The following is a 25,401-nucleotide window of genomic DNA, read 5'->3' on the forward strand; positions in this document are numbered from 1 at the left end:
CATCACATTTTAATAACATGACTTATTCTTTTCATGCTCAGAACCAGCCCATGTTGAGAGCAGTTGCACATTTTAACTATTTTTTGGCTCTTCTCAAGTTGAGCTATGGCATTCAAGCCATCTGAAAGCAGAAAAACTGCACTCTTCAACTTTTTGGTTTGTCATGACTCTTCAGTAATTACATTTCAATACATATTTAGGAATCATTGCTATTTATTGCAGTGCATCAGTTTTTACTTGTTAGTATATATTTTTTGCATATTTTTGACAGCCAACTTTGAAACTGCAATAACTGTGTTTCATTTTTGCAGTCTGGTCTTTATTAGCAATATATATACATATATATATATTGAGAAATAAGTCATGGCTTGTGGTGTTAAAAGAGCTGGGAATCCAATTCTACACATACATATGTGATTGTCAGACTTATCAGTGATTGATTGTCAGCAGCATCTGCTAAGAGTTTGCCCTGTATTTTTAGTGTTTCATGCATTCACTGACGTAGCAATCATGACTGACTGGAGAGGGGAAATTGTGACCCAGAGGCAGATCTAGTTCTTCACCCTTGCAGATTGTATTGCCTTAGCTGAGTAAGTTAACTTGGTTCTAGCTTAGGCAACAGGTATAAACATCTCCATGTGGGGATTTCTGCTGAAGTAATCCCACGCTGCCTTCTTCCCATCTTGGTTCTCATCTCCTTGATCCTGTAAAATATTTAGAACTGAACTGGGTGGGGAATCTTCTCTACCTGGGAAATAGTTTGCTTGATGAATGAAGGTCTTGAAATAGCTTTGGTTTCAGTACATGTCAATTATTTGTATCACTTTGGAGTTTTTTGCAAAAGCTTTTGAGTTTTGATAGCATTGTATGGCATTTTTATGGAATACAAATTCTGATCTTGCTTATAGACATTGGGAACAGCAGACATTGTTTCATGGAAAATCAAACAGTAGTTAAAATGAAAAGTTCTGCAACCAGTGCCAAACTACTGAATCACTCAGATAATAGGGAAAAAGTTCTGTTTCTGAACACTACATTTCCTCATAGAATACCAAGTGTTTACACTGCGAACATTTAACAATTGAGTAAAAGCAAAACACTGGTGACCTGCAAAGTAAAGACATCCTGTTTTTCCTTTTTTCTGGTTTTTTGTTTTTTATTTTTGTTTTTTTGTTTTGTTTTGTTTGCTAACAGTGTAATATAAAAGTCTAAATGATAGTTTTCTTAGAACCTTTTGTTAGATTCATGTTGTTCAGAATGTAAGACGCATCTAAATTAGTAACTATCATCAGCTTCCATTAAGTTTTAGTTGCTTAAAGGTAAAAAGGAGCCATGCTGACCTCATTCTTTGTATTCCAGAAGAACATAAAACGTTCTGAGTATGTTTGTCAGCCTGCTAAGATAATTTAATATGGTATTGTGCTTATTTCAAGCTTTGCTTATCAACAAAAGCAATTTAAATTGCACTGGAAATTCAAGGATCTAAAAGAAGGTGAGTGGTCGGTTTATGACAGAAAGTATTAAAAGCAGAAACAATGTGTGACATTTATAGTTACTGTGTACAGTTTGCACTTTAGGTTTAATGAAGTACATTACTCTGTAAATTGATTGCATGTTCTTCCAGCATATATTGTTCTGTAGCTGGAAAAAAGTAACATATTTCTAGGAAGATGTCCAAAGTCCATTCGTTTGCAAGTTTTGAAACGCATTTTGTTACTGTGGAATAGTTGAAGACTTTCAGAAACATTCTTAATAAAATAAGGCTATTATCTCACTAAAGAAATTGTTGCCTTACCATATTACTTCATCTCGCCTCTGTTCTCAGATGCATGTTTTGCTCCTGGGAATTCTGTAGGAGTGTCTCATTGGCACAGTAGCAGTATAGCTGTTCTGCAGGGCTGGGTCTAACACTAAATGCTTTGGGAAACTTCTGAAAGACTGCTCTTCAATTGTAGTTAACTGCAGCTCTTATGGTTTTAATATTATTTTATCATGTAATTATGAAATTGTAACTATTAAGCAATCTGTAGGGTTGTTTTTTTTTAGAATTGGCACTTAAAAAACAGAGTTCACATTGCTTTTATTTATTCATACGTGTGTCATGCAATGTTTTGCTGAATTTTAGCGTACATTTTGCTCTTTTCCTTTTTCACCTGTAGGGGAAAACCACAAGTAAGGGTAAGAAGAAAGGGCACAATTATAGAAACTAAGTGTAAATGAGAGGGACCTTGCAGTATTTGCTATACTGTAGCTGGTGTGCTAACTATGCAGTATGAGGTGGTTGCACATCTGTGCAAGCTCAGTCTTACCATTGCACATGTAGAAACGTGATATGGTAGGGAACATCATACCAGGTACTCTGAAGAAAACAGTCTCATCCCTGCTGAAAATGAGGCATAGGTGTGCAGATTTGGTGAGAAGGCAGACAAAAAACTTGACAGCTAAGCTAAAAGGCCATATAGAAATTTGCAGAGAAATTGGAATTGTCTGACATATAACCCAATGTATTCATTTTAAAGGTATTTTCTTGAAAATGCAGGAATGTACCAGTAAAGATGGATGGTTGCCTGGATGGTTTTACACTGCTTTTTAAAGTAGATAGAAATTCACTGATGATAGAACTTACTTTTACCACTTGGTGGAAATACTTATGTAAGTTGAAAGAAAATAGTATCTCGTAATCGCTTATATAGATTTGTGGTGTGGAAAATGAGATCTTCTTGTAGAACAATTTGTAAAGTAGAGGCTATGATTTTTGTTTTCATGAACACTTATATTACACAGAATTGTAATTTCCATTGGTTTGCTGGCAGCAGTACTAAATAACTTTGACTTTGGAAAGTAAGCTTACTTACTAGTATACAAAAAAACACCAAAACCAGTCACTAACGTAATTTGTCTGCATATGATTTGAACTACAAGTATACCATTGTTTGTTGGTTTTGTTATAATTTCTGTATAAGATGTCTTACAGTTGAGGCGAAACGTGTACATATCCTCACTTGAACTTTGGATTGTTCTTTGCTCAGAAGAATGGAGTGAGATTTAATTCAGCTAAAATGGAGAGTTAGTCAGTGTTTCTTTCATTCATAGCATTAATAGAGTCTATCCAAATAATCTTCAAAGTAAATAAACATATATAACACAGATCTGTTTGAATCCATGTGTCATCAAAAAAGAAAGAGAGTAATAATTTTGCCTTTTCCAGTACAAGTATAAAAAATAAAAGTCACATGGGATAGCACAAAAGAAATGAGTGGGTGACAGACTCAGAAATACTTCATACAACATGTACAGGTCAGCTATGGAAACATGCAAGAAAGTGTATTAGGTTTCACTGTTTTATTTATACCCAAAATGTAAGTGGTCTAATTGAAAAAGAAAACATCTTGCTTCCAGAATTCTCCATTATTAGAGCCAAACTTTGGTAAAAAAACTGGAAATAAAAAAGAGTTCTCCCTGGGAGGCCGGTATTGAGTTGGGTTTTATTGAAGAAGTTCAGAACTGCCTTCTGTTAGAAGAAAACAAGCCATATTTATGTGTGTGTATGTTTTAAACAAAGAATATTCATTGAAACGTGGATATGAACCATGAGAGAGATATTCACAAGGGCAGTCAAGCTCTAGCTGAGAAGACTTAAGGAATGGAAAGCCTTAGGCTGGAGTATATAATTTCATGGCACAACAGACCTTCAGGATTTTGGAGAAATTGCTGTGAAAAAAAATGAAGTCAATTTTAATCCTTTTCTTTACAGTTTTCATCCTTTAAAAATATCATTACATAATCACTTAGAAGATTTTTGTCGTCTTTGATAGTGTTGTTGAATATCTAATATTTCCACAGCTGTGTTCAGTATTATTCCTTTGAGAAAAATTTCTGTCTTGTGGAAAAAAATAGGTCAACTTTTATATATTTTCCCTAGGCATGGCTATCATATGAAAATTTCCCACAGAGAAACATGGTTATATTTTGCTAATACTCCATGCAAAGCCTGGCGTTTTTCTGTGTAAATACTCCTAATGCTACACTTGGAACAATCTTTTATTCTGAATTAACACAACTGCCTCAAAATACTTGATAAAAAATGGTCCATTAGCTGATCTGTTTGTCTGCACTGTGCTAATACAAAGAGCCATCTAAGTCAGAAGCTGCACATTACCAAAATATTTACCTTCAATAACTATACAGAGATCCAGATCCTGTACAAAGAATAAACAAAAATGAAATGAAAGTTCTTCCAAACCACAGTAATCCTTTACTAGTGGCAGTAGGAGACTGCTTGCGTAATGGCAGGTTAAAGAAGGCATGTGGTGTTTGTAAAGATGAGCATTTTAAATGAAGGCAGTGTTTGTGCTTTAAGTTACTTTAATTGATAAATCCTTGGAAAAAAAAAATCCATTTAATGAATGGAGTCGGGATGGCTCAAGCAGACCAGAATATTGCTTTGGGGAGTTTGTTCTCCTCTTGTAGACAAGACACAGATTGTGTGTCCGCTGTGGTTGGCATGCTTGTAGGACTCGATGTGACAAAGGAGGCTGGAGAATGATTACCTTTTGGCATTCATAGGAAAAGAAGATAGTTAAAGCTCTGCAAATCCCAAACACCAGACAAACATTCATACAACAGTCATTGCCACATGCTAAAAAAAAGGCCATTACTGAACATAAAGATTTCTGAAGCCAATGCCCAAAGTAAACCTCATTTACCCATAAAACCTCACAAACTATGAAAATAAGTAAAGTTACTTCTAGCTACAAGGATAGAGTTTTAGGGGTACCCTTCTGTAGGCTGAGAAATGGGTATTGATGGAAGATGGACCTGTGCTTTGGGATTTGGCATGTGACTGAAGCAGGATTCATGCATGCTGTGAGGACTCACCTACGGCAGCACAGTTCCCAGGTGGTAATGAGAGGTAAAGCTGTCAACAGCTCTCTAGCCCACCTCCTTGTTCAAATGAGATTCCCCTTTGTTTGTATCATGTAGTGTCATTGGAAACGTGACTCATTGCTGGGGAATTTTTAGTATGGAGAGAAGAGGCAGTAGAATATTGCTGCAAGAAACTTCACTGTGGTGCCCAGATTGTGTATTGGGAAACTTTATAAGCTCTGTTCACAGGCTGGAAGTTTTATTCAGCAGCAATTTGACAAGGCTCTGTACAAAGTGCATAAGAACAGCTGTACTGGATCAGAGCTCATTTAGTCCACTCTCCTGTCTTTGGCAATAGCCAAAAATGGTTCACAGACAAGAGATGCTGCAGTTTATTACGTTCCTTTGCTTTTAGTTTCCCTAAAGTGAAGCTGTGTTTTTATGTCAGCTCTTCTGTACAGTTTTGAGATTCATCCTGAGATAATTTGACTTTTTTATGCCTTACCCTTGAAGGCTGCTCATTTATTGCGTGAAAAAGTTGACGCCGTAATGCTGGCATGTCAGTTTAGTCTTCCTTTACTAACTGGAGTATTTCAGTATAATAAAATGAATGTTAATTTATCATGGATCGTTTTATGGTGTGACCAAAACTGTTTCACACAGTACTGACTATGTAAGTTCTTTCATACAGCAGTATATAAATGTTTTCACAAGGGCAATTTAGTGAAGTAACATTTGTTACAACTTGTTCGTCTCCTATGAGCTATAACAAGTTTTTGAGATGTCCTCTTTGGTATTTTTACTTCTTCTGTATCATTGCTTCTTCAAGCAAAAGGGAAAAACATTTTTTTTCCCTTTAAAATTTATGGGTTTTGCCCTAAAGTGGGGTAGGGTGTCTGTTAATGAAGAATGTGTTACTGTACTTTATAGTTTGCATATGGGTAACACCAGGGGAACGTGTTCCCATTGAATCACCATAGGAGTTCTAACAAAATTGTTCTGAGTAGTGTTTGAGTGCGACTTCTTGATTCTTGGATCAGTGTAGAACTTTAAAGCACTGTGATCATTTTCTAGGATAACAGCAACTAAATACATGTTGATTACACGATTGCTTCTTTGTGTGGAAAAGCAGATCTGTTTAATACATCTTAGAGTTTGGTATTTGACGTCTTTCCTACTTTTAGATGGAAAATTTGTTCCAGCGTTTTTCCACAATACTTTGAGCCTTGCAACTGTTCAGAAATTGTTGACATCATTAAACCAGAGCTCTTATTTCACGTCTGCTGTTTTTCCCCCCATTTAAAATGCTTTTCAATATACCAAAGGAAATAAAATTAAAGCCTTTTCCCTTGAAATAGAGAGTTTGGGATTTGATGGTAACTAGCTATAATAGAAGGGTAATGTTACTAAATAAGGAATAGCAGCAGGGATCTCTCTTTGTTCATTAGGAAATAGAGAAGTATGTCTTTTGAATGAGTCAAACGTATTATTATGAACTAGTTTTTTTGGATTGCTGCTTATAGTTCTGTTACTTTTCAAGAAGACACTAAGGCTGTTGTGCAGCCTGTCCTCCAAATGAGGCCAGGGTACACAGCTGACTGCTGGTTCTGGTCTGCCAAATCTTTACATGTCACCTGCATGGAGAAAAAGCTTTAAAAGTAGTTTTAAAGTAGGACAGGGTTTAATCCATAGTATCTTTATAAATGGCTTCTGAGACTGATAATATTTCCACATAACTACATTCTAGCCTTAATGTAAATGTCTTCTGGAGTATATTCACTTACAATGCAAATCTGCAAAAACGATTTACTCAAATATATTGTAGGGAATAGACAGTAACTGTGGGGTTGTTGGGTTTTTCTGTATTTTTCGCTGCCTTTGCAGGTATTTATCGTGCTGGTGGTCAAAAGATTCTGAATTTGTTCCCATATTTTTCTTGACCAAGAATAATCAGGTCGCTTCTGTCGTACTATCACAAGACATGCAATGGCTATTGTCCTGTTTGCTTTGTTTATATAATCCTTCGAGATTCCCTGTTGAAAAATAGTAAGATTTATTCATTTTATAATAAAGCCTATTTCACTTTAACTTTAGTTTCTAATTTTGAAGAATGAACAGACTAAAACTGCTTATGTTTGACATATGGAAATGTTATCCAAATTTAATTGCCTGTGTATTTCTTAAGTGAGTATCCATCCATTTGTTGCATAACTTCTATCCCTTGACTTCTTTCCCCTTCCTGGTCTTTTGCCTCTGCTACCGTTCTGTTCTGACTCCAAAACTGTTTTCCTTTAGTCTCTCTGTTTCAGTACTCTTAGCATGGTAACTTTAAAATCATGTTTTGTTATCAAGTGCTTCTTGTATGAGGAACTTATGGTAGCATGATGTTAAATATGCTTGATATGCATTGTATTAAGTGACCAGAGGAAAAAAAATTAAACAAAAGATTTGCATAAAATTCACTTTTATGAAATCTTAAAAGTGAAAAAGCACATATTGGAGATACAAATCATTACAATATGACTTCTGAGCATACTTTACTAAACAAAATATCCAAAGCAATTGTTTACAAAACTCCACGTGCCTTAGGAATGTTACTTACATAGAGATTATGTTTTGACTCCCTGCACAGTGAAGTAACATTGAATCTTGCAGGTGACAATTTACTTGGATGAGAGAACTTTGACTTTGAACACGTGATTTTGTTTTTATGGTTACTGTATAGCTTCAGAAAAAACAGAATTCAGGTGTTTCTGTATAATATCCATAATGTGCTGAAATGTCTCTTTTGAGGGCTTTGCTGTTAAGTGGCCATGAACAATTCTTATGCTGATTACACAGTGTGTTTGCTGGCAGTAGATTGAGATGTTTGGGAAGTGCATCATGAAACCATTTTCAGAGTGAGGGAAAAAATTGCAGTTCAGTAGTTGGTATGTATCCCCAGGGGGTTTTTATGGTATGCAGTTGCTTACAGCTTTTATGTGCCTTTCAAAATGGTCAAAATGTCAGCGTTAAGCCATTTCATCCTTTGTTCCCATCCGTTCTGAAGAAGATATAATTAGACAGCAAACCTATATAGTACTGGGGAAAAAAGAGCGAATTTTGTTATTTCTTGCAGAACAGCCCAAGAGAAAGTGGAAAGTAATTGCATGAAAAATACTGGCCTGTCAGTCATGTCTAATTGTTTATTGTCAGCAGCCTACTCTTTCAAGGAAATACTGTAGAATGTGATGAATATGGAAGCTGTTGGAAATACTTCCAATTTTCGTGGAATATATTCTTTAAAAGAAAAATATTAACTATTTTCTATCACAAGTTTAGACCACGTTAGAGAAAGAATGTAACATTAAAATTGGAGCAGAATATTATTTTTGTCTCTTTTTAAATGTTTGAGAGAATGAACCCACTTATGGGGAAACATCTGACTTAGTACTTGTATACCTAAGTAAACATCAATATCAAATATAAAATTGACATGGCTTCATTAGTATTGACTCTACAGTTTTCTCTGGTACCATGTGAGTATTAAGAAATGTGATTTTTAATACAGAATGTTCGTAGGTCAAGGTCTTTCACTGGTATCATTTTTAAAACTAATGATACCATTAAAAATGGTTTAAATTCAATTAATCAGATTAGACTGGACCAAGCTGGCTGCTTGGCTCTTTTCTCTTCTGAACTTTGGTGTTGTGGGGCTGTGTCTGAGGTCATAGTTCTGTGTATTGTATTTAAGAAAAAGGCTTGTCAGCAGAAAGAAAAATTTGACAGGCTTGAGCTTCTATTTTTACATTTAATATTTGTATAATGAAACAATATTAAGAAATACAATACTGCCTTCAGTAAATAATGTCTTCTATCTTATGTATAGTAGTAAGAAGGGTTAGATAGAAATAAGCAGGCCTGTTAGTAGCAGAGAATAAATAAACCTGTTTTTCTAGGAAGATGCTTCTGCAATTGGGTATTTATTTGGTCTTCTGTGGCTTAAGAACAACACTGCAGTAGGACCTTATGCATGAAAACGAATGTGGTGATAACTGTCTTGTGTTGATGTAGTTGTTTTCAAGATGAACGTGTTCCAAACGTGAATCTTCACTCTCATCCTCTTCACTGTTGTAATGAACATCATCATCATGGAGGTGAGTCCTGCAGATGCGTTCTGGAGGGACCGTCCTGTGACATTGTGGGAGGAGTGGTATTTTATTGATTAAAGACAACTCATAATTCCTAACTTATTTTTAGAGATGCAAAGTATTAATATTTGAATGTGATTGTCAATAAATTATTTTTTTTTAAATAGTAATTTAAGACTTTTGGAAGTCATTCTTCCTTAGATTTTCTCAGTTACATCATGTGCTTTTTCTGAGAGAAGTATTGCCACGTTGCATGAAAGTGTGAAACTTTCTGCGTTACATACATAAACCCCTTATTACTTTGTTGTGAAAGGAAAGTAGAAAGGAAGTTAAGAAAAGGCCTGATTTCACAGCTGGGACTGACTGAAAAATGTTCAAAAGACTTTTTCAGCTGAAGATTCTCTTCAGTTCTTGCTGTTCCTGGATTATTTTATTTTATTTTATTTGTAAACTGGTCTGTGATTCAAGAGCAGAAAGAGATTTTACTTCACTGCATGCATCCTGTTGTGGCTGCCTTGGTGGGAATGCGGCCCAAGCAACATTACAGATTGCTTTTCTGGAGAGAGCTGCTGCTCAGCATCTGCGAGCATTTTCAAAAATAGGATAAAGGGTGAAGCTGCAGTTTTCTCCCATTATGTGCAGAAGAAATTCTGCAGTGGAAGACTCAGGATTTAGCTCCTCCTTCAAAATATACAAGAGAAATTATTTACTAAATGTGAAAAGCTCTGGAAAGAAAGCATGTCTTGTAACATTTTAATGACGTTAAGCTTGCATTTACCTTATTTTATTGTTGTTTAGTCGTAGAAAACGTAATTTCCTCATTTCTTCAATTCCAAATGGTACAGACTTTAAATCGTTGTGATCCAAAAACAACTCTCTCAGAGAGTGGTATGCTCCAAAAAATGATACTGGATCTATTCCATCATCAGTAAGTTTGTTGAAGGACAGGTAGAGATACTCCAAACCTGGCTTCATATGACCAAAGACATATCCTGGAATCCTTTCAATCTGATTTCCTATAAGTATCAGGTGGAGTAAAGATTTTGGCAGGTAGGAGGGAACATGATACAGCTTATTGTATGAGAGATCAATTGATTCCAGGTTCCTGAATGAAAGGAGAAATAAAATGGGACGGAAACATCATAATGTGCTGCATTGTTAATGCTACATTCTGTACAAAATAACATACAGGAATGAGTAGAGACAGCTTGAACAGAGGAAACTGAGGAACTGGTTTGTGATTTATAAGCACTGAGAATTGCAATAACAAATTATACCAGGACATCCATAGCAAGCTTGGGATTTTACCATTCATCTCATTGGCCTGGATTTTTGGATTTTATTCTAAAGCCCATCTGAAACCATAGTGCTTTGTGAGTGGCTGCTTCAGCATCATTCCAGAAGCTGTTGGTAAAGGCATGGTTCTTTTCAGATGAAGTGGTGTGTGAAACCAGAAATAAACTCTGGCTTATAGGGCAGGGCAAGGTATGCTATGTGACTGAGCAAGTAATTTCCCATGGAAACTGCATGCATGTTCCATGTACTTTAAGTAGTGAAACTGTAAATATTAATAACTTCTATGTGACAGAGGAGTGATTAGGACTGCAGTCTTATTTTGGTGAGAGTCGTTCTTTTGAACTCCAAAGTCATCCCACTGTTTCTGCTATTTGACCTACTTATTCATTTTTGATTGAATAATCAGAAATAAGTATATACTTATATGTTAATATGGTACAGATTTGCGATGTTAAGATAATTTTTGTTTTAAAGCTGCCAAAATATTTCCTAGATTATACAAATTGAGGAAAGGAAATTAAGAAAAAAAAACAGACAATTAGCAAATTGAAAGATAATTTAAAGTTAGAAGTTACAGCATATAAATATTGATTGCATTACCTGACTCGCTGGTAACAGAGAAACGTAAAGTATTTTAAATGTTTTATACTCACTCTTGGTTTATCCAAGCCAGAGGTGCTATTCTGTGTTCTTCTAATTTGTTATGCTTTAGCACAATGACGTTTATTTTTCTTGTATGGTTAAAGCAAATTTCTGACACTTCTTCAATTTGATTATTTTCAAGATAAAGCTCCTACAAGTACATTTGGAAAGAAAATTTGTGAAAGCAAAATATGCTCTTATTTCCCATTGCCAAGTAAAAATGTGGTTGTTATAGTTCCTTGGTATTACACAGTAAATCTTTTAATTTGTGGATAAATAAACAAATAATCTGAACCAGGGGGTGTAGACGTAGCATCACTTTTGGTAAGCAGTAATTTTCAAAGGAGTTGGTTTTCCTTCAGTTTTTCACTATGAAACAGGTTTTTCTAGTTCGGTGGTTATTCTTGCTGCTATCTTGTGAATGTTTTTTCACAAGAACAATCTGTATCAGGTTGTGAGTGTTGCATGACTGAAGAGGCAGAATTGATGGTTTTCTTAGATGTTCTTGTAGCCATGGTATTTTATGAGGGTATACCAGAGAAATTCAGACCCGAGAGACACCGAGGAGTTGGTGCATAAAAATGTTTCTATGATAAGACTTAGTACATCTCAAAACAAAATCATAAAATTTGGATTGAATTTGTATGATGATAGTTAAGTAGCGAGAGGAATAACAGTTACTGAAAATAGCTGAAAAAGTAAAGCTTGTTTTGTTTGTCTTTTTTGCTTTACCTCAAGTGTGGTGGGAAGACCTTGGGGGATAATTCTAAACTTATTTCTTCCTAGTCGCAAATAAGAGAGACTTTTCAAGGTGTGGAAGGCCAAAGGACTGACGTTTGATTCACTGAGTTTATTTCCTTCCAGTTCCAAGGTGACCAGGTTCCTTAAACCTGAGGAGAAAAGGTTTGAAGCTCTGTTAGTGACTGCCATCTCAATCTAGTTAAGTTTAAAATTTACCCATCTTAAGCATTACAACAATCACAGTAATGAAAAATCTTAATGCCTTCCTGAAAGGGTTTAAATTCATTATCTCATTGTCATAGAATTATATTTTTAATTAGTTTGTGGAATTATTGAAATGTAATCGAGGCTGCTTTGTGCAAAATGAAGTAGCTGCAAGAGCTATTGGGTAGTGCTACCCTTTAGGCCTCATTACTTAATGCACCAGATGCTTGCATTGCTGTCTTGATGCTGACCTTTGTGCAATTAGTTGCCCAATGATCCCCTTGGTCTCCACTCACTTATGTGACAGTGGGTACATCACCCTTGCTTACTCATACCTTCCCCTCCCTGCTGGATGCCCTTCAACCACTTGCTGTACCAAGTGTTGAGAACCCTTTACAGGGTTCCTTCTAAAGGAACAGATCATGTAGATCTCAGACATGCAAATGCAGGCCACAGAAGAAAGCTCTGATTGGTGTATATTAACGAGACGTACTATTTCATAAGAAGTTCCTCATTCACAAATAAACCTACTGCTGTCTTTGGTTTTGTTTGTTTTTTTTACAGAGGCTTTGATCATTTTAAACTTAAAGGCTCTCATAGCCCCTTGTCCTAGTTTCCTTTCTCAGCTCCAGTATCTATATTGCTCCACAGAGAGCTCTGTCACCAAACTATTCAAGTTTCCATGGGGACCCTTTTGGCAGAAGAGAAAAGGGATCAGAAAGTTCAGCTAAAGTTATGGCCTGGATCAGCCCACATTTTGCTTTGCTTAAATTGGTTGTGAGTTGCTCTGATTATGTTATGAGACACAGAGTAGTCAGATTATGGTTCAGGAGCAGAGGTATCTTCAACATACTCAAAATAAACCTCTACTTTGTAACCTTAAATGTCACTTTGTTGTGAGGGTAGTGGTTCCATAAGAAGGGGAAATGCAATATTTAAAAACTTGCAAAGCTTTTAGCCTTTTTGGTTGGTTGGTTTTGGTTTGGTTGTTGGTTTGTTTTTGCCTGATGGAAATGCGGCACTTATTATGTCTGATCAGATGAGTTTATTTTGAATAGTTTGCTTTCCAAATGTATTTTCATGTTTTTGTATAATCGGTGTTATTTTCCTAAATACCTTTCAAGGCATCTTCATCAATGGCATGGAGTTGGTTGTCATTTATTTTTATTTCTTCCAAAGTTGATGGCAGTTCAGAAGGAATATGTACCAGCGTGTTTCCATCCAAATACAAACGCTTCAGCTTTTTCAGGGTCTCAATTAAAAGGACGAGTAAGAGAATGCAGGTCATCAAGGTGTAAATTACACGAGTAAACATATGTTATGATCACAGTTACCATTTGAAAACTCTTAAGCAGCAGTGCAGTAATATGTAGTGTTTCTCACTTATGGCTGTTTAACATTTAATGCTTGGTTTACCTCATTTAAAAATCTCTTCCTGACTGCAAGAGAAATTCCTTGAAATAGCCAAGTTTTAACTGTGTTGTAAATATACAATGGTTACATGTTTTAGATGCAGAGAATTAAAACTGGAAAAACTTCAGGTATTATTCAGCCATCGGATAACAGAAAAGTTGGGCTTTCTTACTTTGAATGCGTGTGGACCAATGCCAGAGGAGGAAATATTATTTTTACTTAAATCAATCCATTCCAAATTAGGTATCCCATTGAATGCCTCATTGGAGATGGTGGTAATAATGTTTCCTAGGAAAGAATTCAAGAATGTAGTTTGGGCTATGAATTACAGGATGTATTGAGTTGTGTAGTGATGTGCATATAAAATATAACACCATTTTATTACATACAATATTTGTGGATATATGTATATTCATATTAGTATTTAAATTCTAGTGCAAGAAAATTAGCATATCTTGGCATTTATATTTTACCATTTTAAGAACCCCAACTGTGAAGTAATTAATACATTTATATGATAGGAAATTATTATTAGTAGTGCTGACTGAATTTGAAATAGGTACTATTAATTCAAGAGAACAAATAATGTAAATTAGACCCACTAATTACCTGTAAGGTCTAGACTTGTTAGATCTGGATCTGAAATAGGAGGTATTTGTGTAAGTTTGGCATTAATACAGCTTACTGTGGATTCGGAGGTGGAGCATGCGGCTGGCAAAGGAGGAGCTTCTATTGGTGGCACGGGAATGGGGAAAGTATCATCATCTTCATCACTTTCGTACTGTTCCTCTGCATCTCTCTCTCTTGTTCTTACTCCTTGCCTCTTCTTTATTAGGTCTTTTTCAAGTTGCAGCTCTTCCTCTTCAAATAATCTCCTTCTTTCTTCATCCTCCTTTCCATCGGGCTTCTCTTCTTTCTGATAGGCCTTATGCTTCTGTTGATTTTTTTTGCCTTTCTTTTTTCTCCTCTTTTCACCCTTCTTATGAGCCTCTTTCTCTTCAATCTCTACCACTTCTGTTCTAAGCAGCTCATCCTTTTCAGTGTGAGTTCGTTCTGATGACAGCACATTGGGGTTGTTGCCGAGGTCGTTGGGTTCTGGCGAATCACCAGACAATTCAGTTATGTCACCCAGTGAAACAGTATTTGAATCCAGGGAGGAGGCTGACCAGGTAATGAGAATTTAGAAAACAACAACAAAACAAACTGTTAATGTTTTAGTAATTACTCCTTTCATAAAGTGAAAAGATGGTAGCTGTAGAACTGTTGTATTCTCCTCAGATAATGACTCAGAAAGAATGAAAATATGTCCTTATATTAATGCTCGACAGAGGAGTCAGTCTGTCATGAATAACTAAGTCAGCTATGCAAAATGGGCTTCTTTTCTCTACAGAAGTATTATGTGTACCAGGTAATCCTTGATGTTATTAAGTGTGTATTTTATGTAAGGTTTTGCTTGAGGTAGTTTTAAAATAGTAAGAATATTATGATGTACTGTACCAGTGTCAGAACAAACTGGGCAGCATTCTCCTGCAGGTATGATGGTTTGGGGACATTTCAGGGGGTGGCACATGGTTGTATCACAGATCACTTCTCCTTTTGAACAGAGACACGTAATGCAGGGCTTGGGAGACCAGACAGCTTTATCGAACATTATCATCCCATTAGCTGTGCACTGCCCCTTCTTTCCTGAGAAAGAGAGACAGAAAACTGGAGTTAAATAGCTTAAACATAATTAAAAATAACAGTATTTAGAACTTTGCAGAAAACCACTGCTATTCTGTTCACTTCTTGAAAACACATGAAATACACGCTATTCTAAGAACCTTAACTGTATCCCTTGGTTTTCTTGACTGTACTGTCTTTGGCTCATTAGTATTCTGTAATCTCTCCTTGATTCTTGGCCATTCAGCTGTGAAGGCAGCCAAGAGAGAGAAACACAATTAACGTGTGTAGCTGTTACCTGCTTACAGCTTCCTGTCAGCAGAGTGCAGGCTTTCTGTCCCTCTATCAGCTCTTTCAGGCAGTTGCTGTAATCGTTCACTTCCTTCTCTTCCTAGCCCAGCTGAAGACCCCTACCAGCTTTGTCTTCTGGGAAAGCTTTAGAATTCAACTTCAGAGATACTCTTAAAATAGGAAAATTAGATCTAAATGGTGAATGTCTGAGAGTCTTGTGCATGGCAGCTCCTCTTTCCTTCCCATCCTTAGAAATGGAAAGCAGTAATCACAGACCTCAGTGAAAGCTGTGCATAGATTGAGTGGAGAAAGAAGCAAAAGTTTTCTTCATCTCAGTGATATTAAAATGAATCATGAAGATCTTGAGAATATCTTTTTCCAGATCCCCTTTTGTTTCTCTCCTGTGCGATTGACATATCTACTGATGTCTTGTCTGATGATTGAGAAAGCTTTGTTAAGGCTCTGTGGAACCAGGAGGATGTCAGTATTCACTGTATAGTGACTGTTCACAGCCTTAATGTGAAGTCTGTTCTGTGACAGCTGGTAAGACAGCAAGCATAGTCTCTCCTTGTACCTTTCTATGTGTGAAAAATAAAAGCACCCACCCCTTTGCTTAGAAAGTAGCCAGGTTTGTGCAACTTCTTGTACTAACAAGTACTTTCTCCAAAGATTCCGAATGTGTATCTAATGAAAAAGAGATTTCCTTGGGGTACCATTTGGATACTCCAGAAAAAAATGTATAAGGATTGCACTGCAATCTACGCTCATATATCCAGTAGGCAAATTGTTCAGGGAGCGTGAAGACTTAGGAAGGAAACTAGTCCAAGTCTCTCTCTTTCCTTCCAGTGGTGGAATCTACCTCAGCAAATATTTCCCTAGGCAGCTGTCATCAGACTCCAGGATAAACATTGTGCTTTAGCATGACGTTTTTGTTGTGGGATTTTTTTCCTTGTAAGTGAAGAAAGGCCAAGACAGATTCTTTATCCCATGCAGTTCTTTTCCTATTAGCAAGCATGCTTCTGAACTTAGTGAGAAGCTTTACTTAACGCGTCTGCCTTTTCTCTGCCTAATTAATGAAATAATGTATTGCTGAGGGGTTCATTTCATGCTGAAGTTTCTTTGCACTTTCCTGTGTACAAAGAGAAAATTTTTATCTAGGGATGGTTTGACTTTCTCCTTCAGTCAGTATAAATATTGTCTAATACAGTGGAAAAAAATTATCTCAACTGAGTTGTCATGCAGGAGGCTTTCCTTTGACATGGACAGTGTCTCCGTAAGGATTGTGTGCAGGATTAGTTTACCCACTATCTGCCCAGGTCCATGTTTCATTGCTCAGTTGTAAAGGGAGGGCATTCAGGAAAGTCTGTGACTATCCTGGAAAGATCCTTATAGATTTGATTCAAATAAAAGCTTGAAATATCTCTGGTGTTAATATTTAACTCAGAATCTATCATTTTGTGAAATCCTTCAAGGCATTTCAAGTCTCAACTTCATAACAAAGGCATTTGTGTTGGATATCAACTTGTCTTCTAGGATAAAAGTGATCAGATTAATTCTGTGATTGGCTGGTAAAAAGGGGGAGAAATTAAACATTTGTATATTATGATTTTCAAAGGGCCTTTTAGTCCAAGTTGTGTATATATGGTTTCTGCTGCATAAAGTTGTACTCTCAATAACTCAAGCCATGTTAACTGAAGGAGGAGGATATGAGTTAGCCCAGGGCAGATGTTACTTGGCTGTAAGTCCCTGTCACTGCTGCATCCTGTCTTCTGTTTTTTATGTGCTTGCCAAGAAGCCACTATTTTTGTTTGAAATAATCTGCAAAGGAAACATATGCTTTTGGAATTCACATATGGGAGGGAGTAAAGACTGGGCTGAGATTCCCCTTAAACTTCCTATCCATCGACTAGCTTCAACATGGTAGCATGCATAGGGAGAAGTGAGATTTGTGAGATGTTAGGAATAATGCCACAGTGTACCTTTGGATTCTGCTCTGCTTAATTGGGAAACCATAGTCTATGGGGGGCAAACAACTGTAAATTATTTTATGTTGTGGTGAACTGTTTGATTTGAGTTTGTGTGATTTTTATAGGGAGTTGTCCATTTCCCATGAAACCTCTATTTAAGCTGTTAATTTTCAGCCTGCAAAAACTGTATTTGTAAATTGTTTCTTTTTCCAGGCTACCAACAGTAGACTAAGTAGCTAAAAGAGAAAATTTGGTTCTGAGTTATGGATTGCATTTTTTTTCTGTTTTGACACATGATTAATAGTGGTGCTCTATTATTTAATAGGTTCTGTTTTTTCCAAATCTGACATTAACTTGCAAAAATTTTGAACTTTAAAAGCTAGACTGAAAAATACCTTGTGGTTGAAGTCTTTGGCGTGTAAGCACAAGACTTTTAACCTTTGGAAATATGGTGTAAATCCAGCATGAGGTTCCAAATAAAATGAGTTCAGTGGTTTTAGCTCAGCTTTTGGATGGGAGTCCACATAGAGGGAAACAAACGAGGAGGTGGCGGGGGAGGGACCATGCATTATTTCAGCATGACTGATGGTCTCTGATAGACTGGAATAGCTTACATAAAGAGTATGCTATTTATGTGGTATTTTCCTCTGCTTAATTTTAAAATATATTTTTAATTAAACAGTTTATATGAGTGGTATTTTAGAATGCATTAGAATTATTACAGTCGAGAGATTTTTCTAGTTTCCCAATTAAAACTTCTTACTAAAAACTATTCTGTTTGAAACGGGAACCTCCTCTAGGGCTTCTGCTTTAGCAGAGGGGTTGGACTGGATGATCTCCAGAGATCCCATCCAACCTCTACAGTTCTGTGATTGACCTAGAGCTCGTGCCTCTTGTGTTGCACTAAAAAGCATTTTGCTTATAGAAATAGGTTATTATTTAATGGAGAAAAGAAGTAACCGGGGCTTTCTTGTTTTGTTCATAAAATTGCATGTGATATTTTTATTTAATATGTGATCTTTCAGTGCTGGAATAGAAGTTTTTATGCCTTCATATTATTCATGAGCTGTTGAATGGACATGGCCCTGTACTGGTGTTAAACTTTTTGCTATGGAAAGAAGTGAGACACTGTAATATCTGCACGATTTTTCAATTGGTTAAAAACTGGGTTTTCAACACGGAAACGTAGTATTCATTTCTTCAGAATACATCTGATTTTTAGACCTTTGTTGAATCTTAATTTCCTGTTTTGTTGATCCTGATTTCCCATTTGGGACATTGAAGCCTCAAACATTGTAGAGCAAGAGTTCTCCTTTTACTGCATCAAGGATCTAAAAGATATTTAACAACTCTCCATTTTCAAACACTTGGCTAGTCCTGCATTCTTTGAGGAGGCTGTAGAATGTCACGCTACAATTACTGAGGTAGGTTTTAGATGGAGCAAGAGTGCAGAAAATATTACTGTTTTGTGGGATTGTCTATAAAGATTAAGCATAGGGGATTAAAAAGTTTCATATACTAAACACAAAATTATGATAATTGGCAGTAAAATTAAGTTAGACAAGGTAACCAGGTCTTAATTCACTGTGTGTTGCAGATAGAGCTGAAGTAAAGCTTTAAGGAGTTTAAACATTTCATCTGAAAACAAGAGAAAAAATTGCCCACTCCAAGTAGTAGAGGTATAATTCTTACCTGGTAAGACACTGTAACTAGATTCGTGTCCACCCAGACCTATGAGAGAGTCAAATACTCCCATAACACCATCATCAATATTTATGAGAGGTATGCTGTGCGTTGCAGGAGATGAAAGCTTCATCCTTGGCTGTCTGAGAACCCGTCGCCCTGCGTGGGAGCTCTTCCTCAGCCCTCTGTGTCTCATTCTTCTCCTTTGCCTCCTAAGGGCTGCACTTGTTTCATTTTGAGACAAATCAATACACAGTGAAAGAAGCAGGAAATAATAGATGAATGATGAAGCCTGCATGTTTTTGTATGGTTTGGAAAGTGTCCTGGAATGGGAATAAAGTAGACGGTTAGATATCTGGAGAGCTTTATTAAGATGTCAGGCAAATGGTAGACTACTTAAAGCAAGAGAACCAACATATGGTACATCTAAAACCAAGTTTCTTCTTGAAAGCAAATTGTCCTGAGGCCTCATTTAAGCAGTTTAACCCTTGTGTTGAACACAAAGGTGCACAACAGTCAAATTCAACCATGTAATTGGACAGAGTGATATTTTATCAGCTGACTGATGAATGGCTCCAACTGAGCATGAAAGTGTATCTTTTTCACCAAAATTAATCATTAGCTTTGCATTTGGGGGTGGCATTTGTACAGGTACTTCAGATGTGCAGAACCAGAAGGTGTTTCTAGTTTAACAATTGTTGCAGCTTCCAGCAAGAGAGTTCCTGAGAGCTATAAAGTTTCTGCTTTGTTTTGGTTGCTAATATTTCCTCCATGTTGTTGTATCTTCTGAAAGCTTTTCTTAAGTGCATGCAGTCTAAAAATGATGATCTCTACGGGGTTATGTTCTGCATTTACTTCCTAAGCAATTGAGCGTGACTGTATATCCGGAGCCTTACTGCATTACTTACGTTCCACGTACTGTCACCAATAGGTGGCAGAGCGGTCAGGGCCCAGCAGTGTGCATGGAACGCTATGAAGCATGGCTGTAGCACTGCAGTAGCTGGTCTGTGCATGCCCAAAGTTCATAACGATGGCATTATTCTTTCAGGAAGGAAACTCTTGTCCTGTGAACTATTTAACCGAGACTAAAGACATGGGTGTTCTTGTAATGCTGAGTTAGCGACTGCTGATGAGATATTGGAGATTTGGAGCACCTGGACATTGAGTCTCAGACACAGCTTGCCATATGTCCATGGTTTTAGTCTAAGGTAGTCTAAAGGGGATTCAAAATGGCTTGTTCTTAATGTTTCTCAGCCTAGTTTTACGTGGAGCTTTTCACCTTGGAGTTGCCCATATTGCATAAATGCTAGATAGAAATGCAAGCAGAAAATGGGTTTCTGCCTGAATAAGAATTATTTTTGTTGCATGTTTTTATGCACTTTGATATTTTCTGCTTTATAGACTGGGTTGAGGTCCTGGGACAAGTCTCCTAATTTTTTCTGTGACATAAGGCGTACTGGGATTTTGTGCTTTTGATGCTTTCCATTACATAACTCTCATATTCTGTTTTTAAATGGGAAGTTGGCAGTAGATAAGTTTATAAACAGCATAGTTTTACTCTTTCCCAGTGTCACAGATTTATGTTCAACTATTTTAACTCTAAAATATTACAGCAAGTATATATTTATTTACATCTCTCTATTAAGCTAAGCCAATACTCCCATATTAAGAGAAATGTGTGGTGGTGTCTCACACAACTTCCTGTAATGTGCCCTGCAATGGGAACAACCCAGGCTGTGTATTACTCAGATCTTTCTGCCCATCAGAAGTCCTTTATTCCAAAATGCTAGATAGGCTCTATCCCAACTTTTTCTTTAAAGAAATTACTGTTAGCTAATATTTCAAACAGGTGCAGAAGCCTGCAGGATGCACTGGTGGTGTCTGTTCCTTTTCAGAAAATGCTTGCCTCTTTGCACCTAGTATTGCAGGACAAATGGTCTAATGGCTTTGGTTTGTGACTTTCTTGCATGGTAATAACAGACTATAAAATTACACAGTAAACTTCTGTGTCTTTGAGCAGAAAGCAGAAAGAGCCCTCAGAGAAAACTGAATACACAAAGACTTGAACATCTGTATTCATTCCCTTGAGTTAGTGACATCTCAATTATGGTTACATTTTATAGTACGCTTTATAATAACACATAGCTACATAGTTGCAATGCTGATACATGATATTTGTGCGTTTTAATGTTTAACCATTTCTTCTTGTGACCAGCAACAAGACTGAAATACTTTTCCCCCCCCCCTTCTACCCAAGGGATGTCTTTCAGGCCAGCCCTGTTCACGTGAGTCCATATGCTGTATTTTCACAGCAACTGCTCCATACTGAGCACTCAGTGCTACTCCTTAAGGCCAAATGGTTTTTCTCACACACAGAATACTGAAATACGTCTTTGTTTCTCACACTGACTTATTTGATAAGTGGTATCTGACATTTTCAGGCCCAAATTTTCAATGTCATACAAGAAAAAGGCCTTCAGTGTGCTGGGCTTTGTACACCCAGGAGTAGAATGCTCAGATTTTAGGAAGCTGCATTTAGTTGAGCACCAGACAACTTCTAAGTTGGGGGAAATTCCACCTATTCAATTTATAAGGATTTTACAATAAAAAGATTAGGCTTCAAAATAGAATCATAGATGGATAATAAATTGAACTTGCTATGTGATTTTGTTGCCAGACACACTCAGTGTGAGTACACCTTTCTGATTTTACCCATGAATATTTGGTTCATGCACACTGTGTGTAAGCATTCTTAAAACCTTTGTCATGTAACACATTCCATAGTTTGTAACTTTCAAAGTGTTTATCTTCAGTAAGTCCAGTAGCATTATTTTGCTGCCATGGTAATGGAAAGAGTTAATTTTTGAAGCAGCAATCCTTCAGGAGTACCAGAATATCAGGATTTATTCAATAATCTTCCTTTATCTACTCAGTCTATATTCAAATGCCTTTCTCATTTGTCCTGGTCGTTTCTCACAATAAACAGGAGTTAAACTGGTTTACTGAGGCTTTTCACACTCTCCTCTTTAAATTGATTGCATAGAAATGAGTTACATTTAGCTGTACCAGCAGAACTAATTGCACTTTCAGTTAGTTTAAGCTCCAAACCTATGGCACACATTCACACCAAACAAAAAGCAGATCAACGGGTATTGCATAGTTTATCTAGAAAAGCATTCATGTTCAGTATTACCAAATATAGCTAATAATATTTCATACATATTTGCAAAGTTAGCAAGTAGTTTAAGCCATTCAACGCCACGCTTTAAGCAGTAATTTAAAATGTAAAACATTTTACCTTGTAATCTAACCTAACAGCAGAATCTGCTTGGTGTCATTTAGTCTCCCGTTGCAAATGGAATAAAGTCACACTGATATCTTTAAAACAAACAGAGAAACAGTAGGGGTTGTTGAAACATGTTAGATGATTCCTGTGTTAAGTCTGAAATCGCTTCAGTCCCTGGGGACAAAGTGCTGCTCTGTTCTGTGTGCAGAGAATCGGCTAGAACTGTTACTTGGGGAACTAAAAACCTCCGTTAAGCAAAATGAAAAGCAGCACAATGTCTTCGGTCCGTAGGCTGACAAGGCACAGCTGGAAACTCTCTCCTAGTACTTACAGTTGCATAAGGAACAAGAAAATTGAGTGTTTTCGAAAGACCTGAAAAATGTGCGTTCGGTTCTGTTTTATGTGCTTAGAAAAATAGTTTCCAGGTGGTGCCATTTTAATGCAAACTTACCGTTTTGCAGAGATAACATATATTTTGGCAAGCATAAACTTAATGCAGACACGTTTATTAAAATTAAGGCGTTTTTCCTAAATTCTTTTTTTCTTAATCCTCTCCTGCAATGTATAGCCTATAATCTATCAGAACCGAAGCATTATATTGAAGTCTTAGCATGGAGATGTTTTCTTTTGTCCATTTACAGCAATGATTTCACCATAAGTTATAGCTTACGCATGGAAAATAGAGTCGCTTAAGCATTTTCCCTTCGTTTTTTGTGAGGGTAATTACATCCTGAAACATGATACTGAGGCACAGCAATCCAGAAGTAATCCAAATATGAGAGCTGAGCGTGGGGGAAGGGAGGGGAAAACGGTACGTTACCACACGTCCTTTGTGTGCCAGCAGAGCCCTTTCCTTCATCCTCAGGCAGAGCTGATGCAGTGTGCCATCCTTCAAGGAGATGATGAATCTGCTTAGCTGCAGCAATGACAAACGTACCTGCTGGATGAAGTTAGGCGTCTGAATCCTTCTGACGTTAACAATTTGTTGCTTGCTTGAATTCACACTCTGAGGAATGCTCAGACAGATAGTGACAGGATGGTGCAGCCATTGCGTTAACCATAATTGTTAGCCTGCATGTGGAGGAAAGATGCTGGGATAAGGCATTGTCTCTTGGAGTAGTTACTCGGTGTCCTCTGTGCTTTGCTCTGCTAAGTCAAAAGTAGAAATAACAAACTTTGGTGGTTTAGCTGCAGCTGCTTAAGAAGAATGGAGATGGTTATATTTAACAAATGGGACTAGAATCTGTAATGAGGTAGCTGGGCTCAGTTCCTGTGTTAAAAACATAGATATGTATATAGAGCAGGTCAAGCAGTAGAGGAACGGCAGATGACAGAAAAGGTTGTGTGCACCAGGTAAAAGACTTTATGTGTATGAATGACAGTGTACTTGCAAATGACAAAGTGGTGGCATTCATTTCCTTATATGTTTAAATGCTACTATTTATGCTTCTGAACACTGGCTCAGGATCACCTGCTGATAGTGAGCTCAGGCATCTCCTGAAAGCCTGCTGATCTGGGACACAAGGTTGCCTGCTGGTGGCCAGTATGGGGGATCTGGCCAACTTTTGCTCATGCAAAACTGGTTTAATGCATCTGCTTTGGATGTGGCTGATTTCTATCCAGTAAATCCTCCAAGCTGGGCTTTTAGAGTTATGTCACCAATGTATTTTTGGCTACAGTGGTCCTGTAAATTTCAGACATGTGCAGCTAATTAGTCTTTTCTCTTTCAAAAGTAGTATCCTGAGGGATCTAATATTTACTGTCTTTGTGTGAATTATTCATTCTGCTTCATCTCTAAGTACAGTTCTGCCTATCCGCTGCAAATGCACTGCTACTCATGATGTGAGTGAGCTGTGCAACGTGCATGCTATTGTCCATTAAGACGTTATAATGCAGATTTATCTCCTTTGAAAAGTGAAGAGATAAACATTAAGCAGTAATGAGTAAATTAACTCTTCTATCTTATGGCAAACTGCCTCCGCTCTTACACCATAAAATACACGAGATGACTGTGGAAGTCTGGAGCCTGTGGTGTGGATTCTTCATGAAATGTAGGCTGACCCTTGTCCTCAGAGCTTGTCATCTGTAGGGGAACACGGCTTTTCCTCTCCCTTTGCTGAAACAAGCCAGTGGAAATTCTTCAAGGGAAGCATCAGTGAAACAGAAGGGTTGGAACTTAGGTTGGCATCAGGCTTGTTTATAGTGGTTACGGCAGGTTTTCATAACATCTCTATTACCTATTGGATGACAAGCAGTACTGGAAGTAGGCTTTTAAGATATTTGATACAGTTGAAGTAAGTGGCTGTTTTCTATTTCTGCCTCAGAAGACATTCTTTTCAAACACTGGTCCCACTTCTATGAGTATAATGGATCCCACGAGTTAAAGCAGCTACATTTCTGAACCACTGTACTTGTATAAAGTATTTTCTGAATTTTAATTATGTGAGGTTTTTAGTCTGTTAACTCATTAAAAGGAAATTTGGTAAAGAATTAGAACCACAGCTTATATACCCAAAAGTTGGATTCTTTATGTATCGGTGGTTTCAGTATGGTGTGACAGCCAGAGGAAATACACCCTTTGAATGCCACCCAATGAACACCCTTCAGTGAGCTGATTTAATGCTAGCTGTAACCTAGCTTACCATAGTAAGGGGAAGAATGATTTATTTTAGGTAACTGCCTATAATTCATGATATTGCTTAAATTAACTTTCTGTATGAGCATACATCTGGATGTGGTAGAAATCATAAAGTTATGGAGCAATTCATGTCTGAGGGGACCTCAGGAGATCAGACCAGCTTTTTGTCCTGCTGGTCTCAAAAGGCATTTGCAGAGTTTACCCAGCTTCTCTTGGCTGCCAGTTCTCATCCCAGTGAGTTTGTCTCTCACACTTCTGATGTTCACCTCCCTGATGAGCTGTGCTTTGTGTTCTCTCAGATACAACAGGGCAGCTTTTAGGAATTGTCTGAGCTGCCTTTTCTCCAGACTGAACCAGCATCTTTTTTCTATTAATAGTTAGCAAACCCCAAGGAATTTGGAAGAGGTTCAGGAGGGGATATAACATTCTTGGTTATGAAATGTCATTGGAAACAACATTAAAATAAGCTTCTCAAAAAACAACAACAAAAAAAGTCTGCTTCAATCTGATCCATTTTCCTGATGTATGTAACTTGTTTCTCTTATTCCACGTATTCTAAACAAGATTAAAGAAAAGGCAGCA

General features: G+C 37.1%; 2 protein-coding genes across 3 annotated transcripts in view; one reads left to right on the top strand and one right to left on the bottom strand.

Moving 5' to 3' along the window:
• Positions 1 to 25,401, top strand: part of CENPP (centromere protein P) — an 88,954-nt gene that overhangs the window by 52,582 nt on the left and 10,971 nt on the right. The window lies entirely within an intron of this gene.
• ECM2 (extracellular matrix protein 2) lies at positions 7,317 to 23,357 on the bottom strand. 2 transcript variants are annotated; one of them, XM_072347264.1, is made up of 11 exons: positions 23,119 to 23,357; positions 22,194 to 22,273; positions 18,905 to 19,218; positions 14,790 to 14,978; positions 13,902 to 14,453; positions 13,465 to 13,580; positions 12,996 to 13,131; positions 11,667 to 11,824; positions 10,946 to 11,085; positions 9,775 to 10,101; positions 7,317 to 9,036 (listed from the first exon to the last, which is right to left on the bottom strand). In XM_072347264.1, the coding sequence occupies exons 3-11, from the start codon at positions 19,191 to 19,193 to the stop codon at positions 8,829 to 8,831; spliced, it is 2,115 nt and encodes a 704-aa protein (XP_072203365.1). In that variant the 5' UTR covers positions 19,194 to 19,218; positions 22,194 to 22,273; positions 23,119 to 23,357; the 3' UTR covers positions 7,317 to 8,828. The 2 variants fall into 2 exon arrangements, with proteins under 2 accessions (XP_072203365.1, XP_072203364.1); XM_072347263.1 differs by lacking the exon at positions 23,119 to 23,357 and adding an exon at positions 23,002 to 23,087 and having other exon boundaries at positions 8,639 to 9,036.

The sequence above is a fragment of the Excalfactoria chinensis genome, chromosome 12, assembly GCF_039878825.1.
Source record: "Excalfactoria chinensis isolate bCotChi1 chromosome 12, bCotChi1.hap2, whole genome shotgun sequence".
Classification (NCBI taxonomy): Eukaryota; Metazoa; Chordata; class Aves; order Galliformes; family Phasianidae; genus Excalfactoria; species Excalfactoria chinensis.